Genomic DNA, 21488 nt, shown 5'->3' on the forward strand with positions numbered 1-21488 from the left:
CTCTCTCTCTCTCTCTCTCATGAATAAAGAAATAAAATCTTTAAAAAAATTAAAAAATTAATTATTTTGGAAGGGGAGTGTTGTCTAACATAAAACACTATTATTTTCCTTTTGGAACTATAGAAGGTGGACTTCTAAGATGTCCTCTAATGAACCTGGCTATATTAGTCAGTGTTCTCCAGAGAAACAGAAAGGTAACAGGAAGTCCCTCCCACAATTAGGTTACAAAAGACCCTGACTTCTGTCTTGCTAGTGGACTGACTCCATTACCTTCTTGGCTTGAACATCATGATGAAGCAAGATCCCGTCTACAGAGGCCCATGTTGGAAAGGGACCTAGAGCTGCAGTCAGCCTACAGCCAACAAGGTCTTTATTTCAATAGCCCTCAAAAATTTGGATGCTGCCAACAATCATTAAGAGAGCTTAGAATAGGATCCTTTCCCCAGCTAAGCTTTGGATGAGACCTCAGACCCTTAGACCAACAGCTTGGCTGCAACCCTGTGAGAGACCATGAAATAGAGGACCCATCTAAGTCATGGCCATATTCTTGACCCACAGAAACTGTGAGATAATAAATGCTTATTGTTTTAGGCCATTACATTTTGGAGTAATTTATTACACAGCAATATTTTTATTTATTTTTATTTATTTATTTATTTGAAGGAGAGAGTGAGCACAAGTGGGGGGAAGGGCTGAGGGGAGGAAGAAGCAGGCTCCCTGCTTAGCAGGGAGCCCAATGTGGGGCTGACATTCCAGAACCCTGAGATCATGATCTGAGCCGAAGGCAAACACTTAACTGACTGAGCCACCCAGGCACCCCCACAGCAATATTTAACTAATACAGGAACTAAAATTAATTTGACAAGTTATTGATCAAAGTTGTTTGCAGATAATCAAATCCATATTTAATCAGAAAGGAATATAATACCAGTTAAAGAGAACTCAGAACTATTAGGAGGTTGATACCTAGCTGAGCTTGCAGGAATTACTCTGAGAAGCACACTACAAAATTTGCCATCTAAGAGAGCTGCTGCTTCTGTCATAACCAGGAAGTGGCCAAATCAAGAAGACACTATCACTGTGGCAGGCTCCAGAGCCATATTGTCTCTGCTGAGTTTTGTTACATTAAAAATGGATGCCCATAGCTTGTATTCTGCCCCATGTTAGTCAGTTTTGTATCAGTGCCTTAGGTTGGTGGATACGGTGGGCAGAACCTAACGTCCCACATCTTATTCTCATAACAAGAGAAGTTTCTTTCTTTCTTTCCTTCTTTTTCTCTTTTTCTTTTTTTCTGCCCTTCCTTCCTTCCTTCCTTCTCTGCTTCCTTCCTTCTCCCCTTCCTCCCTCCCTCCACTCCTTCCTCCCTTCCTCCCTCCCTCCCTCCCTCCACTCCTTCCTCCCTTCCTCCCTTCCTCCACTCCTTCCTCCCTTCCTCCCTCCCTCCCTCCCTCCACTCCTTCCTTCCTTCCTCCCTCCCTCCCTCCTTCCTCCCTTCCTCCCTCCCTCCACTCCTTCCTTCCTTCCTCCCTTCCTCCCTCCCCTCCTTCCTCCCTTCCTCCCTTCCTCCCTCCCTCCCCTCCTTCCTCTGTCCTTCTCTTTCTGCCTTCCTCCTCTTCTACACATTGATTTTAGGTTTAGTGAATGACAGATGTCAGCTACAGCAAGAAATACAGATGCCCAAAATATCTAGAGAGAAATAGCTATGTAATTAAATGCTGTATTGTAAGCATCAAGCCTGACTTCTATAAGAATTCTCAGAAGGAATTTCAAAAGAAAAAATAATATAGTTGTCAGCAGCACAAAATTGGGGGATCAAATAAGCCTTAAAAAAATCCCAGCTTTGAAATTTACTTGCTGTGTGATATTGAACAGTTTCCTTAGACTCTTCAAGCCCCATTTCTTCTATACAATGAAGAAACTGTTATTCGTCATTTGAGAATAAAAAGTAACAATATAATTAACATTATTAGCACAGTGGTTGGCACAGAAATAAATGATCACTAATAGGTGTTATCTCTATAAACAGAATTGTGGTTTGTGGTTTAACGGTGCCAGTTCCACAGAAATGAGATTTCAGATTTAAAGGAAGATCTAGAGTTAAAAGTGGTGAAAGGAGGTGGTTAAGACATTATCATCGCACACTATTCTAGCATCTTTCACAAAAGAGCTTAAAAAGCACTTAAAACCAAGTGTCATAAATGGATAAACGGACACATTGAAATGTGACATGTCATTTTAGAATAGGTGAGTAATGGAGAAGTCAAGGTAGGTGACTTTCAGGTTGGTATTCTAACCACTCAACTGCATTTCTTCCTCGCCTCCAAACTATTAAAATTGGGAGTTTTTTGTTCTGTCTCCATATTAGTGTCAGCATTGACAGAGCTATTAATAACATAGACACTAAAGAAAGAAAATGAGATTAACAATGGCATCCCATCAGCTAGGTCTTCATCAAACTATGAACAAGAGGAGTCAGTGTCAAAACAATGCATGTAATCCTTTTCTTGATTTCTGGATTGTAAAATGACTCCTAACAAGCTGACATATAAAACATAGATTACCTTCATTAAAAAGAAGACACTGTTCTTTCATTTTTATTTTTTTACCCATTATATCTATGATCACATACAGTGATTCTTTGGACACCAATTCCTGTGTGAACACTTTCTGGTGGTTTTAATTAGTTTCCTCTCGTAAATAGAGACTTATGTTAAAATAAAATGAAATCAATAGATTAAGGTTAATTATGCCTTATTCTCTTTTTTATTTCCTAAGCTTATGATACAATTACTAATTGAATCTAATGAAAGCCATGGTTATCTCTTTAATCATGTTTTAAAGAAAAAGCTGTAAAGCAAAAAAGCCCATTCTCACTTGAATTTTCTCTTAAAAGCTTTTGTCATCCCTACTGATTTTGGATTGAAATATTGTAGATTAGGAACCATGGCTTGTTCCTACTGGAGGAGATTGTAAAGTTCTCGTTCATCAACCTTATTCTGTGGATGCAGAGACTGAAGCTCTGCGAGAATTTTTGGATCTTGCACAGTTGAGGAGCAGACCTGGGGAAGCAAGCCTGGTTCTGGAATGCCAGGTCAGTGTTTTCTCATTGTAAGGTTGGAATTTCATATTTTTACCCATCACATTTCCTACCGGACTTCTCGCAAGTTCGTTTGGCTTGCTCTCTGCTCTCGTTCCATTTGTGGCTGTGAGGAGTAAATAAGATAATGATCTACATGGCAGCGACTTAATAAGCATTATTCCCCTTCCCAAAACCTTGTGTAAATATAATTTCATAAATCATGACACATTTGAAGATACTTCAGAAAAGCTCTCTTTTTTAAGAAATCTGGAATGGAATCTTTTTGTAAAGGAAGAATCTTTTATAATGCAAATAACCATCCCCTAGGAAACTTGTTTTGTCATCCTGGATATTTATAGCGCTGTGAGAGGAGTTTGTTAGTTCAGGATTGATAGAAAGCTCACTTAGCACACCAGGAGACAAATGGCAAAATTTTATGTGATTTACCAGCTCTGTCCCTGATGGAGTAGATACAGTAGCTGTGCATTCTCCGGGTACTACAAGCTCTGTGATCTGCCCTGACATGACGGGCCGTGTGGGGATGCCATATACCACCTGCTTCTCTTGAGGAAATCAGAATTCATTAGCTATAGAGGGTTGTTACTCTTTGACAGGAGCTGGACGGGCTGGCAAGAAAGTCTACTTTTCCCATCAGGATGAGCTGACATTGCTTCTTCTTCTTCATTGCATTCTCATGGGGGGATGAGATCTGTTTTCCCTGAGAACTGTAATATTATTATAGTAATATACTGGGGGACCTCCAATGTACAGACTGTCATCTAAATTCAGTGGTTCCTGAAATGCCCACTTTTAATTAAATGTGCTGTCATAAATTCCTGGGCATTCTTTGATGATGACGACAGCATCCACAAAATGATTAGTGCCTTTAAAACACATCAGTGTGCTGTCTATGCACTTGCCTTCAAATAATACTAAATTATTCATATTAGTGCTTTGATAAGGGTATACTTCCTGAGTTCTTTGTTCAGTAGTGGGAAATAACATGATATTTCCTTGGCTTTTTTATAGCCACTCTCCCTCTGGCCAGTAGTGCTCATTTGTGAGATCTCTGATCTAAATGACAGGTAGATTCTGTAGCTGTGCAGTCAAGTATAGAAGTAGTATTGTGTGCTGGCTAAGACATCAGGCATAAAATACCAGTCTTACCACATACTAATTATGTGACCTTAGACAAGAATCGTGACTGCTCTGTGCCTCGGTTTACTCATCTGTAAATTGAGGATAATTATAATACTATCCACCTCACAGGATTGCTCTATAGATTAAGTGAATTACAATATATAAAGCATTTAGAATTGTACTTAATATGACATGACTGTTCCGCCATTATTATTCTGCAAATATGTTAAATCAAGGAATAGAAAAGCAATGTGATTTAAAGTCATATCGTTCTTAGCAGCTTGCTTTAACCATTTGGGTTCAGACTAGCTACATTCGCTAATATGCCTCTCTGCTGTGTGATCCATTTGATAATTTAGGAGACTTCTCCATTATGGGATTTTTCTCCACATGTTTGCACTAAGATGTACAGGCAAGGGAGAAGAGCTCATGGGGGGTAGGACTCCTTCCCATGGGTGATGGTTTGTAATTCAGTCACACCAACCTCCTCTTTTGACAAAAGAACTGATAGCTCATGTATATACCTCTGTCTGTGGGTGTGTGGGTGTGTGTGCGTGTGCATGTGTGCGTGCGTGTGTGTGTGCGTGTGTGTACGTGTACTCTCTCTGGTGCTTTAGGTGCATTGCAAAACTACTCTATTTTATTAACTTTGGAGCATTATAATCATCTTTGCCAGATGTCTCTAAGAATTTTTTTAAAAAGGAACTTCCATTAATTTCCATGTCTTTTTTGAACATCTGTGGGAACTTTACTGAAGCATAGAAACCTAAGAAATGTACGGAAAACAGACTCATTCAGTTTGGATGTGGCATTCTTGGAATTGCTGTATTTTAATATTAGTAAAACCATTTCAGTTATGTAAGTGAATCATCCTCATTCTCTCAAGAGAATGAGGCGGACAAACTAGAAATTGGGTTAACTTATTTTAATGAGAAGTTATATATATACATAAAAGTGTGTGTATTTGTATTATGTTCAACTCTTGCTTCAATATTAGAATTGAATGTGACTAATAATGACTTTAATGAGAAATAACATCTATAAGTATCTTCAATGTGTTTGGCATCGTTAAGGATTTTATGAAGGCTAACTCATTTAATCTTCAAAGTTAAGAAAATCATAGACTCCAACAGGATCCTGAAATCAGCAGTCACTCATGGTTGAATATTTGAGAGGACCACTTATAATTCTTCTTTGCATCTAAAACAGTGTCTGATACATAGTACATGCTCAATAAATATTTGTTGAATAAACTGTGAATGTATGAATGAACGACTTATACAATTCCAAAAGATATATTAGAATGAAAGCATGACTAACATTTAATCAAAGTAAAGCACTATATGCATGACCCTAGACAAGTTAATTTACCATTTGGGATCTCAGTTTACTCATCTGCGAATCAGAGGTCAGATCTCTACAGTCTTAAAAGTCCATATGGGATTTACACCGTCATTTACTGCCAATCAATTTTCTCTGGTACAGAAACATGTTTCACATTTCCACTAGTTAGGCAACAACAATCCCTGACATATTCACTTCATTTTTCCTTTTTGACTTTGTGATTTGAAAGTAAGATTTAAGGGGTGCCTGGGTGACTCAGTCGTTAGGCATCTGCCTTCGGCTCAGGTCATGATCCCAGGGTCCTGCGGATCGAGCCCCACATCGGGCTCCCTGCTCAGTGGGAAGCCTGCTTCTCCCTCTCCCACTCCCCCTGCTTGATCTCTCTCTCGCTGTGTCTCGCTCTGTCAAATAAATAAATAAAATCTTAAAAAAAATTTTTGTAAAAAAAAAGTAAGTAAGATTTAAAAACCAATAAAGCAAGAAACAGACACATATTAGACTCAACCCCAAAGGACAGTCAACCATAACCACTGCATGAGAATAGAAATATGGCATTAGGTATCTAAAATTTCTCTTAAGTGGCTTCTTCTCTTTCTTCATTTTGAATTTTTTTTAATTTGACCTAATACGACCTTGTTGCATAGTTATGTGAAAATGTTACTCCTACAGCCTACTCTCATCTACTTGAATAATAACACATGTTGGACGTATTTTTTAGTTTCTGCTGGCCCATTTGTAATAATTTGCCTACATTTCATTTTTTATTTTCCTAACAATTGCCAGGGGTAAAAATTAAATTAAGCCACAAACTCCCTAGTGAATGAAAGGTAAGACTAATGATTAGTGCTTGATTTAGGGAATAATGAAATGAAGGCTAACAGGAGCAAGTTTTGTCTGGTATTTATGGCAAGTGTCAAATTAATGGACTAGACAATCATTTCATTGACTCTCTGAAATGGTGTCTTCTTTTTGGAGTTCAGAGTAACACACACACACACACACACACACACACACACACACACACACACAAATGTAGCTCTAAAAATAAAGCTGTGTCTAGTCTTTCCTTGACTTGCCCCTCTAGGAATACAGGGTCTGAACTCTGAATACATAGCAGTCTGCTTATGTAAGCAGAAGTCAGAAAGGAAAGCAGCTGCTTTGAGTCTGGTACAAGCAGTACTAAAAATTGCTTAACCAATTCAGTAGTAATCTACAACTAGGCAACACCCAGGGAACAGATGTACTATTAATTAAGTAGATGTTGCCCTGTTTGAGTAATCCCCTTCCCCCATATAATCACACTTCAGACACACATTTAATGTGCTTGACTCTCTCTGCCATCTTGTAGGAAGCAGGTTGCTGAAGGAAAACTACATTACCTCTTATATCTTATTAGGGATTAAAAGAAGTTTTAACCCAAAATCTTTTTCTTTTTTTTTTTAAGTTTTATTTATTTAAGTAATCTCCACACCCAACAGAGCTTGAACTCACAACCCCGAGATCAGTACTCTTCCTACTAAGCTAGCTAGGCACCCCTCAAAATATTTTTCAATGTATCCATTACAAAAAAACTCTTTAACAAAAAAATTCCCAAACCAAAGTGATTCATAAGTAAAAATTGGATAACCCGGATTCCAGTAAAATAGAACAAAGTTGATAGTCCCTAGAGAATGTTGTGCCAATATATGCCCTAAAAATAACCAATCTCTATCCCTGGTCTTAGGAAATTCCTTCAGTCTTGATCCAGATGTCTCCTTACCTCAGCCCAGAGCTAACTGTATCTCTTACCATGATCAGCAGCCACACGTATTTGACCAGTTTTGCATGGGCTCAATACCTGCTTGTATTAGCTTAGTCAAAGGCTTCACCCAAGTGAAGCAGGAAACCGTGCTTGAATAATACACCCCCTGTCCCAGATTCAAACACTTAGAGCTCCGTTGCATACAAGTTGTGTGAGTGCTCTGGAATTAATCTCTTTGGTAGCATTTTTCATGCAGCACAAAATAAACTTTCCCATGTAAAACAAAAACCAAAATAATGGATTACTGATATAATAAGTTAATTCAAAAGTATTGTGACTTGCATGATTAAAAATACAAAAGATATCTAATGTTTCCCATCTTTCATCTTTATTGCAAGTCGACCTTTTGGATTGGTTAACTCTAGACTACGCACCTCATTCTCTGTAGTCAAAACAGGTAGAAACTATTTTGAGGACTATGAGATTTGCAATCAGAAGAAATTTATCTAAATCCATACAACAATTCATTAGACTCAAAACAGTGGATTCTAATTATTGAGACATATTTGGCCCAGATGTTATAGATTATGTGAACATGGAACTTGCTCCTTCCCAGCTAAATTCCAAATATATGTGACAGGAAAGTGTTATTAGAAAGATGGATGGCCATCCTCTTTCCTGATGACCCTCACAGTGCTGGTGTGGTTGCTGATGGTGGTGAAAGAACACAGTTGGCTTCCAGGCTGAGGTGTGGAGCCATCCAGAGCAACACTGAGGGAATTTCATAAAAAGACCGTGGATAGAGATGGATTATTTTTTAGGACACATGATGACAAAGCATAGAGAATTGAAGGAGTTGTCAGTCTGACCATTAGCTCTTCAAAGGTCTGTTGATATCCCACCTCACCTCAGGGTTTGTTTCATGATTCCCAAGCACCTACCCCTACTCCTACCTGTTTCCTACTAGACATTGTCCTTCAGGTGATCCCCAGGCATTTTAACTTGGCAAAACCTGCTCCTCAAGTTCAGGGATGGAGTGTTTCAGCATCTGGAATTTTCAGTGACACTCTACTCAGCAGCTTGAAATAGGTAATTTAAATTGTCCTTGAGAGTTAAATCTTGACAGAAACACAGTAAGGGTTAGGGAACGATTCCTTTCAGTTACTCTCCCAGGGGACAAGTTATCCTGGATTTGGCAGTGCTCAGACGAATACTATCAGCCATTGGTATAATAAAACCAATTTTCCTTTTTCTGATTTTCATTCACTACTCTTCCCCAATTTTGCATTTCTGTTTTCCCCCATGTGGAATACTGGTTCCAATATTCTTTACTATACAAATTCCTACCACACCAATCAAACCTCTCTACAACATGGTCTGTTGCCTATGATATAGTAGATGTTCAAAAAGCACTTTGAACATCAAAAACATAAATGGTTTTGAATGAAGGAGAAGATGAATGATAACAAGAAAATCTGAAGGGTTCTTAAAGGTGCAGTTTTAGCTCTTTCAAGGATGGTGAAAGATGTGGCGACATAGTCTTCCCCGAAAAGTGTAAGGGATTTTACACAACATTCAGTTGCTCTGAAGAGAAAGGCCAGATGAATCACAGGTGTATTTCGACACACTCAGGATATTGTGATAGATTAAATTGTCTCAAAGGAAAGTACTATGTGATATAATTAGCATACTCTAGTGCATATCTCTGCCCTTGGTGTTGGTGGGTTGATGGGGAATGGAAACTTGAGGTTATGAGGATTTAATTGCATGTTTTTATTTAAAAGACTTGCTTTATTAACTGACCAGGGCTTAGAATAAGGTATAAGCCCTGGTTAATAAAGGAAGCACTCTACATCTCTCAAAGTTACAAAGACAAAAAGAGAAAGAAAGAAACAAATAAACAAACTTGAACTGAGATTCTATGACATAGTACTGAAATACAGGGAGGAAACACCAGTCATTTTACTGGGAAGAGGCAAAATGAACTACATTTGGATTATCCCTGAAGACAAACCATACTTGAATTCTTCTGATTTCTTGGAGTAGTATTATTTTATTTTATTTTGTATTTTATTTTTCAGGAAGTTTCTAATTTTGAGAATGCACAACCAAAAAGAAAGTAAGTCAAGTTTACTTTGAAAACTTTCTGTTCTGTTAGTTCTATAATGTTGAATGGAATATTTTAGTGGTTTTCCTGTCAAAGCGCTTTTTTAAAAACTGTACAAATCTAGATATTTTTTTCTCAGCTACCATTTATCTGTTTATGCTGATGCATAGGAAACCTGTGTTGTGACATTTCTGTCCACAGGGAGGTGAAAATTAAATTTCCAAAGAAGAAACGTGTTCAAACTAGGCTCAGATTAAAGTGGGAGCCTACTCAAAAACATGCTTCTATCGGTGACATATTAATCTTCTGAAGGGTTCTTCTAATCCAAATAAAAATGTGTTTGTAAAGAGATTTGGGTTATTTAGGTCAGGCTTGGCTTTACATTCAGCACATCAAGCTGCCTGAGGATGTGGGGGCACACACATGTTGCATAAGGTAATGGGATTTTAACTAATAAGCGGGAAATACATAGGGGTCGGAAGTTGGTTTATGGGGAAATTTCCAGATTGGTTGCTGATGATACGGAATAGCTTCCTTGCACTCTGGAATGGTCTGAGACCAAACTGTTAATATGTGAAATTCTCTCTGGATGGAGTTTTTCTGGACAGCCTTGCTCTCCTGCCTCCAAGGCATTCTGTGCTTTCATATACTTTCCTTCCTTTCCTGCTCAAAGCTTTCTCCCAGTAAGGGTATAAAACACACCCATAGGAAGTAGGTGATTGGATGATTAACAGCTTAGAGCACTGGCAGACAAGGGTTGTTGGCTTTTAGCCACAGTTAACTATTTAAACCACAACAGTGGCATTTTAAGCCTGAACAGGAGTAAAGAAGGGGTTTTTTGTCAGGGCTCATCTCAGTGGGAAAAACCCAGCTGCCTATTAGCGGTTCATTCCATCCACAGATAAGGAATTCTAAATAAAATACTTAAATGAAATGACAGCTATTGGGTTATGATTGATGCTTCTATAGATCAGAGGACACCAAAACATGGAGAGGCAAAGGGGAATGGATGAGAGGGAAAGTACCTGATGCTGACTGAATTAGGATTTTTCAAAATCAGTGAATGTGCTCCTCCAATTACGACCAATTAAAATAAAATTGAAGACTCTTGAGTTCCTTAATTCTCTTGTCTACCACTCCCCTGAAGGAAATAACATCTTAATGCTGTTCTGCACCTACCTCACCTTATAATACTATAAATGCTGTTTGGGAACACTTACTCTTTGCCAAGAGGTGTCCTAAGTGTTTGCATTGACGAATAAAAAAAACAATAAAATGGTAAAGACAGAAATTGTATATACAGATTTTTTTCTTACAACCCTGAACTTAAGGAAAGGTGAACTTGGCATTGATTTAATGACTACCAAGAATATAAATAGTGGGAAACAGTCAAGCTACCACAAAGTTAATTATATGTACACAACACGCGTGTGTTCACCCAGTGCATAAAGTAATTAACACGATCGAGTCAGTGTAGTCTTATCCTCTGTTTCTGTTTTGGACATTTTCTTATGGAAATTTTCAATTATATGCAAAGGAGGAGATAATGATGAACTCACATCACCAAGCTTGAACAAGCGTCAGCCTATAGTCAATCTTATTTCATTTCTACCCATTTGACTCACCAGCCCTCCAACCCCCACCATTTTTTTAGAGCAGATCCCAGACACATAATTTTATTTTTTGATATATATTGCTATAAAGTAAGTACTGTATTTAAAAAAAAACATAACCACAGTGCCACATTGCACTAGAACACAATAAGAAAAATTGTATAATATGGCCAAATATATAGTCACTGTTAAAATTTTTCTGAGAGCCTCAAGTGCTTTTTTTAATAGTTCATTTGAATCATGATCCAAACAGGATCATTGCAATGCATTCAGTTCATGTCTCTTAATTCATAGGTCCTTCTCCATTGATTTGTTGAAGAAACTGGATTGTTTGTTCTGAGGAATTTTCCATATTTTTGAATTTTGCTGATTGCATCATTGTGGTATTAAAAAAAAAAATGTTCTTCTATCCTCTATGTTTCCTGTAAATTTTTTAGTTAGATCTCAGGGCTTGATAATGTTCAAGTTTGATATATGTGTATATATTTTAAAAGTAGGTCATCAGTGACTGTAGGCTTCCTGTTGTATTACTTTGGAAGCTCATATATCTGGTTGTCTGTAGTTTTATGACTGTGAACTTGCTTAGTGGGTTCATATGGTATCAGAATGATCCATCCAGCACAAAGTTGCCCTTCAGCCTTTCAGTGAAAAGTTTTAACAGCAATTGTTGATTACTGCCCAGTTCTATCATTTCATTGGGGATTGTACATGATTATATTCAATCATTCTTTCTGTATTTATTGAATGGAATTATTTCAAAAAGAGCTTTTCCACATCAACTATATTGATTATCTTGAGATACAGTCATGTAAAAATGGCCCACTTTTTTTGTGTGGAGATTTTATGAATGTTGCATGGACATTTCTCCAAATTGCATGGAAATTTCCAGTCCAAGATTATACTTATATTAACTGTTCTTTGCCATCTAGGATCAGGAAAATTCAGGGCTATATATAGACCTTAGAGGTAGAATATATTTCTGCTCTCAAACATATTGCAAGCATGTCTAGGTAATCTAATTTCTGTTTGATTAAAAATATTATTTACTAGATGTAGACTTAAATAAATATGTTTCTTTTATTCTTCTAGGTCAATCCAGAGATCTATGTCTGAAAACAAAGGATTTGGTTAGTAATTTAGAAGATTACTCATGCAAATAATCTGTTCTGTTTCTCTAAAATTCTTTTCTTCTGCCACTTCCATACAGCAACAATAATTGATTAATGAAAGTTAAATTGAGTTGTCTTTGAATTCTATAGAAGAAATTTTTTAAAAAGGAAGGTGGTTCCATTCTAACTATAAATGGCTAAGACAAAGAAATCATTGATTTATTCAGAATAATTTCCTTTTACATTAAAAATATTCTGTTTGATGGTTTATTGGCTGATTATCTTCCGGCTTCCCAACGTTAGATTGGCTGGCCATGGTCAAGGTGACCTGACCTCTTCCGTATCTTTTCAGATATATGAATCTAGGAGTGAATAAAAAGAAATAAAAAATGTATTTCAAAAGACTCTTCCACAGCATTTCAAAAACCAGAACTTTTCTTTAGTTTCTGTGATTACAGTTTCTGTAGTTATAATAAAGGCCATTGGCTTGATTTGTATTTTAATTCTTAAGTAAACATCTAATTCTATTAATCACTTTTAGAAAGCTAATGGATAACGTCTCTCCTCTTACAGACTATAGTGTCACTAATTATAAAATAGTCACAGTGGCAAAACATCTGGATTAGGGGTGCCTGGATGGCTCAGTTGGTTGAGCATCTGCCTTCAGCTCAAATCATGATCCCAGTGTCTTGGGATCTAGTCCTGCGTCCGGCTTCCTGCTCAGCGGGGAGCCTGCTTCTCCCTCTCCTCCCACTCTGTCACTATCTCTGACTCTCTCAAATAAATAAATAAAAAATCTGGATTATTCAGGCAATACTTTATTTTTTATTTTTTTCTTTTTCTTTTTTTTAAGATTTTATTTATTTATGAGAGAGAGAGAATGAGAGAGAGAGAGAGCACAAGAGAGAGGGTCAGAGGGAGAAGGAGACTCCCTGCTGAGCAGGGAGCCCGATGCAGGACTCGATCCAGGGACTCCAGGATCATGACCTGAGCCGAAGGCAGTCGCTTAACCAACTGAGCCACCCAGGTGCCCAATACTTTATTTTTTAAAAGATTTTATTTATTTATTTGAGAGAGAGCACAAGTTGGGGGGGAGGGGCACAGGGAGAGGGAGAAGCAGACTCCCCACTGAGCAGGGAGCCCAATGTGGGGCTTGATCCAGGGACCCCGAGCTCATGACCTGAGCTGATGGCAGACGCTTAACCGACTGAGCCACCCAGGCACCCAGGCAATAATTTATTTTTCATGAAGTTTGTTAAACTTGTGAGTGCCCTTTCTCCCCAGTAGAGTCTAGGAGTTGGATGCTCAAACTCCTTTCCCTGTCTTTTCAAAAACCAGTCTCCTGGGTAGATCTGAAAAGCTCATTCAGACCAAGGTGATGATCATCAATGGATGCATCTTCCAATTAAAATGCCTGCATTTTAATCAAGTCTGATATTCTTCAGGTGGCAGCAGCCACAGAGTTGTGTCCTATCTCACTAATCAAGGCACTGTGGGCAACGAGTTGTTAAATATTTTGAATATCAGCCCTGATTTAAATAATCTATAGTCTTAAATATAAGGAAATAAGGCAAAATTTTATTTTCCATCTAGATATTTTCCATCTAGATTTATTCTCATAACTTGCTATGCAGTTTGTAAACACAAGGCTATAGAGATTTCCATCCTAACATAATTCTTGATGCTCGACTGCCTTCCTGTAGTCAAATATGAGAGTAAATAGTGTCTTTAAAAACAGCACAGGTGTGCTGACTTTGTTTCCATGTGATGCTTTGGGTGTGTTATCTCACATTTGCTTGATCAGTACGATGACATGACATGTGGAATGATCGTCTTTGGTGAGGAGATGAGAAGCGATTCTAATTCTTCATGTTAGCACAGTTCAGTTCTTCACTGCACGTCCAGGCCCTGCTCTAGGTGGTGGGAGGACAAGACCAAATAAGTCATTGTTCTTCCACTCAAGACTTGAGAGTTTCTTGAAACCATCACAGCTAGTGTTCTCTCCACACACTTGATCTTTTTGTTATAAATGATGAGGAATGTGGAGGGTGGGGACACTTGAACTAAGCATAAAAACATGTTAATTCATGAAAAAATCCTTCCAAGAATAATATAATCACAAACCATCAACAGGTATTTCAATAGCAGCATACTACCATATATGCTTGGGTGCTTATGTAGTTTATGGAAATAAGTGGGGGCCCACAGGACACTTGGGATCGTCCATCAGGCAGTAGAACTCTCCAGGATGGACCACAGAGCTCTCCTGTCACCTACCAAGTTACAACTGGGTGCTGATTTTGTTTTGATTTCAGATTTCTTACACTTACTGGACAGATGTTACTGTGAATTCTGCTAACCAATCTTCTCCTTTATTTTAGAAAGAAAAACAGTGAATGACACAATCTGGCAGGAACCCTGCAAGCCTGAGAATGATTCCCACATCAGAAGACTCTGTCAGCTAAAAGGTAATTGCTAAATTCGGTTCAGCTGACTTCACATTTTCCAAAAGTAGTTTAAAGGGCAGGTAAGAAAAATTTACATCTTTCCCTATTAAAATAAGCAGGGCATTGTGGTCTACTTAAAAAAGGAAAGACAACTAGAATAGGAAGTATATGTTATTAATAGGATATATACGTGTGTCCGGGTGTGCCTAGATATGCATAGACATATAGAAAGGAAGTCAAATCTAATTAGGCTGACTGTCAAAGCAAAGAATCAATTGCCAATAATATTTGAAAGTCTTTGATGTCTATAAGAATTTTTAAATGTATTAAAAATCAGCACATAGAAAAACTCTCTAAAATAACATCAAAATATTAATAGTTGTTAAAGCATTTGTTTTCCCTAAAAATATAGAAGAGTAACCTTGATTATTAATACAAAATTGTATCATTTCATAATTTAAAAATTCCCAAGAGAAAATTAGCAGCCAGGTGTAGAAAAATTTATTAATGATAAATGACTTCAAAATTAAAATTATTTAACTTTGGGAAGGTAATGAATAAAACAGAAAGTCTTCAGAGTTCACAAAGTTGAACAGCATAAAAAGTTGATCTGCTTGGTATTCTCCCTCTAATGTTACTGGAACAAGAAATAATTGATTATGTTAGTTATTGATTATTTAAGAGTTTCTAATTTTTAATTAAAGATATTTTTTAGTATCTTGGGACAAAGGGAATTATAGTGCATATTTATCATGAGTTTAGTGATTTGACTAGATATTCTGTCCAGATTTTACCTTTTATTTAAGAGTGCCCTTAGATTTACAAAGTAATTATTTATGAAAATAATTTATTTTTAAATATTTCAATTTTATTCAAGATGATGTAACATTTGCGGGAATAATTTTAACTGAATTTTTTAATAGTTATAATTTTCTCTATTATAAATAAATAGGTGAAACATTTTGGGATTTGGATATTTTCTTTTAATCACAACATGGGAAATGTCTTAATAAGATCGTGTTTTGATTGGACTGTATCTTTACCTTATGGATGCCAGCTATGTTCATTCACATTTTCTATAGATTAGTCAAACATTCATCTACATCATCCATCCTCTGTCCCTTTAATAAACATGTGATTTTTAGATTATTGTATATTGATCGACGGATCAAGAAGTTATCATTGTACTATAGATTATTTTTAGTTATAAATTTTGCCATGTTTCTTCAAAAATTCAATTTGCTAAAACTGCCTTTCTCTGTTTTTTTTTTTTAATTTAGAAGTCATAGGCAGGTAATTCTATCATAGCCAAAAAAATCTTGGCTTTCGGTGGGGTGTTTCTGATTAGTGATGTGCTCTATGTCAGAGAAGAAAAAAGCAAGCCTTTACAGAAACCTCAGCTTTGGTTACTTCTGAATCTTGAGCTACCATATATTCGTGTGTGTGTGTGTGTGTGTGTGTGTGTGTGTGTGTGTGTGTGTCTAAAAGTTGAGCTGACATTTCAACCATAGCAGCGGAGTCACAGGACGTTTCCTAGGGATTAATGCTGTGCAAGGAAGAGTTGATGGCCCGACACCAAGGCCATCTGTCTGTGCCACTGTAAACTGAAGGGAGAAATTCAGTCGGGGAGGGAGGGCCACAGGTTGTGGACTTGAATTTTATGGGTGAAGGAGCTTTATTTGGAAAGCTCAGAGTATTTCTAGACAATTAGTGCCCTACCCATCAACCCATAATATTTCTTTCTCATTTTTAAACACTACTTTTATTACTTAATTGCATAATTACTTAAGAGAGGTTTACTGTGTCTGAGGATAGGCAGTCTGTCAAGTTTAGGGAGAGGAAAACCGGAAGGTGCCTCATCGCTATGGCCAGAGCCCATTATTTTATTGAACATGTATGATGAAATTTTAAAGACAGCCTCAATAAAAATAGAAGAAAATATACAGGGAATTAAATGGTAGGAGTGGTACTAACTCCTAAGGAATCTGTTACAAACTCCAAGACAAAAAAAAGCCACTTCTCTCAATTTCAATTTCAAAATGGTATTTGTGCATGACACATATCAACAGCGTTTCAGGCCTAAAGAGTATTGGGGCCCGATGAAAGAAACATCCACGGGTTATGTTTAGCAAGGATTTTTCCTGGTGTTTGAATCATAAAGATATTCACGTAGCTCAATAATATGACTGTGTTATGTCAGTTAAGACAAAATTTATCAGAATACGTTGAGTGCCAGAAGCATAATATTTTTAGTTTATCTAGCCGATTTCCTTCTTCTAAGAAGAGCTTTATCGAAACCTCCATCTGTGCTGCTAAAAGAGACTACATCTGTAAAGTAAATGCAGGATAAATTAAGTGCTCAGGATTTTATGACTAAAGCACTGGCATAGTTGAGATATCAAGGAAAATTAATCTGTAATTCACATTAATTGTATTTTCAGCATCATAAACAGGCAGAATATTCATAATATTCATTAGAGTAAATCAAAATCGATTTTAAAATTTTAAAATCGATTTTGGCCTTAGTTTTATGAAGAAACTAAATTAAGCCTGAAAAGAACAAATTTTAAAATCTGTGAATTGGAGTTTACCTAAGATCAGGTTTTGATTTAAGTAAAGTTAGTATCAAGAACAAGGTTTTTATATTTTATGTCAGAAAGTACAAAGAATAAAAACAAAGCAAAATTTTTTAAAAAATAATAAAAAGGAAACAAAACATATTTAGAAATTTTTCAAACAGTGTGACCATGACAGACTATTCCATAAAACAGAAAATAGGCAAAGTAATAATAATAATAATAATAATTGGCCTGTTAGTAAAGGAAGTAAGGGGCTGGATAAGATCAAGAAATGTGGTTAGTATTGAAGGGAATATTAATTTCACCCACACTGCTTTCAAATTATTTTAAAAATAAATACTCCTTACATATGATTTTGATGAGATTCATTATCAAAAATCCTATTATAGGAGGGATGTTATTAGGGCCTTCCAGTTTCACATTTGAATTGCCATGGGTCTGAAACCTTCTTTCCTGAATTCTAGTCAATATTATTATTTGGCCAGCCTCTTCAGAGTAAGCATATAAATATTCTGGCTTGATTTTTCCAGACCTTGTTAATTCTCTTTCTTTTTTGGCTTGATACCCTCACCTTCAGGATGGCAAGTATATAAAGTCACAAATGTATTTACTATTCTGTTTAATTTTCAGGGACCACCATCTAATTTAAAAATTGTTTCCCAAGACCATGTAATTTAACTCTGGTTAGACTGGCTCACATGAGGAGTGACAGAGAGAAGCCCTATTTCACACCTGAACAGCTGCTTATCATGTGGGACTGAACTCCCTGAGCAAAGGCTCCTGTGAGCGGGCCTCTTGCTTCCAAGGAGGGCTTTCTGAATTGAGTGATGAGAACACTCAGCATCCTAGTGTTTTGGACAAATGAGCCTCCCTTCAGTTCTTTAGGGAAGTTCTTCCTAGGATTATAGTTACCTGAGTATGGTCAGGAGTATCTTCATTAGAATCACCTAAAACCTGATTAGAAATATTGCTTTTTTTACCTAATCTCATTTCTTCCCCACATCTGCATTTGAGGGGCAGTTGGAGTCTGAATGTTTATGTTGAATGGTGCATTCCTACATACACTGTTGTTTGTGACTCACATAGTTTATAGTTTATGCATGTTCTGATAATCTTGTTGCTGCAAACAAACCACCCCCAACTTTAACGGCATCAAACAACATTTTATTAGGCTCGTGGATTTTGTGGGCCAGGAATTCATTCAAGGCAGTGCTTCATGATATCTGAGGCTTCTTTTGGAAAGACTTGAATGACTGGGGAGGACTTAAATATTTGGTGGCTTGAATCATCTAGAGATCTTTCCACTTACATATTTGGCACCTGTTCTGGGATAACTCGCAGGCTGGGCTTGGTGGAGACTTCCAATATGTAGCCTCTCCAAGTGACTTAAGCTGCCACCCATCCCCCCCAACCCAGCAAGGACTGGGTTGCAAGAGGGAAGGAGATATGAGAGAGAGCTTCACACATCCTGGGAGGAAGTGTCTGGAAAGTGAGCATCTCAAATGAACAAGGCAGAAGCTGTAAGGCTTTTCTGACCTAGTTTTGGGGGGGTCACAAAGCATCATTTCCACTGCATTGTCCTGTGACAAGTGAGTTACTAAGATCAGCTCAGTTCAATAAGAGGAGAATTGAACTCTAATTCTTGATGGAGGCGTGCCAAGTTCACATTGCAGAACATGTGTGAGAGAGATTTCTGTGGCCATCTATGGACAGTACAACTGCATATTGCCTAATTCAACTATTGCAACTTTGTTGCTACTTAGGACCAGATTGCTTCTGTTTTTATAAATATTCTCTTATAAGGCAATATTTGGGAGACTGCAAATAAAAATGTATAAGACCACAAAACGAACAGCTAATCCTTTTTCTACAGCAGAGGCCACATACTGGTAACTCTGTAACTGAATTTATTCTGAAAAAAGCTTCTTTGAACCATACTATATTTTAAAAATCATGAAATTTTACATCAATATCCATTTATTTATTCTCTCTTGAAAAACATGAGGGAAACCGACAATCCTGGGTTCAAAGTCTGAAGTGATTTTGGTTGGGAAAGTGGAGAGCAATGGCCGCCCTTTAGCAGTGGTGACCCTTCAGCTCACCACAGATCTTTCATTATCTCCCTGACAAAATTCACCTCATTTAGTTAAGATACTTATTTGACTCCTGCAGATATATTTATATTTGCAACATCGTTCTAGTAGGTTATGTCTAAATTCCTCCACCTGGCACTCAAGGTTCCTTAAAATTTCACTTTATCTACCCTCCCAGCCCTACCTCCTCCTGTGCTACATTCAGAATTGCCTGTCACTTGACCAATTTCAGTCTCTATACTTAAGTGCGTTCCACTTATTCCACACCAGAGCCTAGTGGTCACATTGCTGCTATATTTGTAATTTTTCCTTTTCTTCTGCCTTTCCAAGCTACAGCCACTCTTCAAGCTATCACTGGGGTCCTACCTCTTCCAGGAGTAGCCTGACTCATAGTGATCTCTCCCCAGAGCAGCATCTGAATCACTCATTTTACTACTTTCCATCGCTATTTAAGTGATGTAATGTGTTGTGCATATGCCTCAGCTGCTTCCAGATTCTAGAATATAGGTGACCACTGTATTGTTCTTTTTCTCTACCCAGAAGGGTAACTATAGAGGGAGTTTCTCCAAAAATTCATGTTAAAGGAATCTAAAGGGAAGAGATGAAAAGGAATGAAGGAAGAGAGGACAGAATTTTTTTTTCCTAAATACAAAAACTTAAAGAAAAGAAAAAGGTTGCCCAAACTGCTTCTTGCATCCTGAAGCTGTAATGGAAGATCTGGTTTCAAAGAGTCAGATCACAAAACCAGCTTATAATAACATTTAAGTATTTTCTGGAATCTTGTGTGGTTATTCTGATTTTAAATATTGTTAACTATATACATAACTCTGAGACTGAGCTGTGAATTTAAACTATATTTTCACTATTGCTAAAATGGGGATTTGGAGGAGAACCTGCCCCCGTTTTTCACTGTGCGTAGAGGGTAGGCCTTGCCCACTCCCTTCCCCCCACCCTCCACCCCGTGGAATCTGAGAATGAGGAATAGTGGGAAACGGAAGCAGTGATTGCAAGTAAAGCATGAAGGTGAAGGGAGTGATTTCTGCGGTCATGGTATCCTCTTCGGTAAACTAAGGGGCTTGGATTAAGGGAACCCTAAAGTTCTGTCCTCTTTTAGCACAGGTGCATTTCAGATTTAAATAAAGGGAGGCCCCTTTTCCAGTGCCTGAAAGGGAAATGCTACTACTTTTTGAAAGGTTTCATGTAGCTGCAAGCAAATGGATGCCACATTGCAAACCCTTTACTAAAGCGTGCATGGAACAATTTCAACAAAATAATCCATGTTGAGAAGACATCTATAAGCGAATGAAACCCAAAATGCCAGGGGTGGAAAGCTTAGTTTAACAGAATCAGGTGAGGTGATAACTTCATGGAATCATAGCATTTTGGGGTTAGACGTGGGTTTAGTAGGTAGTATGCTACTCTTTTATTACTGAGAGGGACACTGAGTCCCAGAGAGGTTCCGTGGCTTGCTCAGATACTCAGGTAGCCAGTGGCATTCTTCATTTTTACTTTGTTAAATTTGTATTTTGTTTTGATCTGTTTCTTGTGAGAATAACATATCTTTAAGAAAATAAAGATTTATGATCTGGGCAATATAGTACCTGAATAGATTAATGAAAAGTATAATGAGTATTAAATTGCACTTAAACTTCTTAAATCCTGTAATTTCTGATAATCTGCATATAACATTTATCTCTTTTCATAGATATAAATGAAGATGATTTTTTTTTGAGTAATAACATACGTACTTTTCAAGGAAAAAAACCACCAGGCATTTCCTGTCAGGTAATGTGAATAATCAACACTTGGCGTGTGTTTTGTGAAAATCATCTTGTTATTGAGTTCTGTAATATTTTAGATGCAGTGTACAATACTTAGCCTTGTAGCTATTTTGTATTTAGGTATTATAGGTTGTTTTTGTAATTGATATGCTTGTATCTCTGTGAATTGGAAATGAAAAAATCAAATGATGACTTGAGTTAATAAACTATTTTGATTATGCAAAACATTATGCCTTACAGCCTTTTGATAAGTAACTCTGAGCCTGTTAAATTAATGTACTGGGATTTTCTCTGACAAGACCTATGTTAAGTGCTTAGAACTATCTGGCAACCTTCAGTGAGGGGCACATCCCTCATGTTTTTACGTTTGATATAAAAACATATACTGTTATTCCTGACATATCCCTTATAAATTGCATTAATTAGCCCAGGAGTTCAGGCAATTAAGAATGTCT

General features: G+C 37.2%; 1 protein-coding gene across 1 annotated transcript in view; it reads left to right on the top strand.

Moving 5' to 3' along the window:
* LOC148164990 (putative uncharacterized protein ENSP00000383407) overlaps window positions 1-21046 on the top strand; it is a 35676-nt gene extending 14630 nt beyond the window's left edge. Inside the window, exons 3-6 of the mRNA XM_088024231.1 lie at window positions 9386-9423; window positions 12114-12151; window positions 14515-14601; window positions 20958-21046. Of these exons, the coding sequence (XP_087880357.1) occupies window positions 9386-9423; window positions 12114-12151; window positions 14515-14601; window positions 20958-21046 (252 nt within the window). The remainder of the gene's footprint in view (window positions 1-9385; window positions 9424-12113; window positions 12152-14514; window positions 14602-20957) is intronic.
* Window positions 21047-21488: the final 442 nt, after the last annotated feature.

Source organism: Eumetopias jubatus, unplaced genomic scaffold, assembly GCF_037043125.1.
Source record: "Eumetopias jubatus isolate StellerSeaLion01/CBP00866 unplaced genomic scaffold, mEumJub1_p1.0 scaffold_1, whole genome shotgun sequence".
Classification (NCBI taxonomy): domain Eukaryota; kingdom Metazoa; phylum Chordata; class Mammalia; order Carnivora; family Otariidae; genus Eumetopias; species Eumetopias jubatus.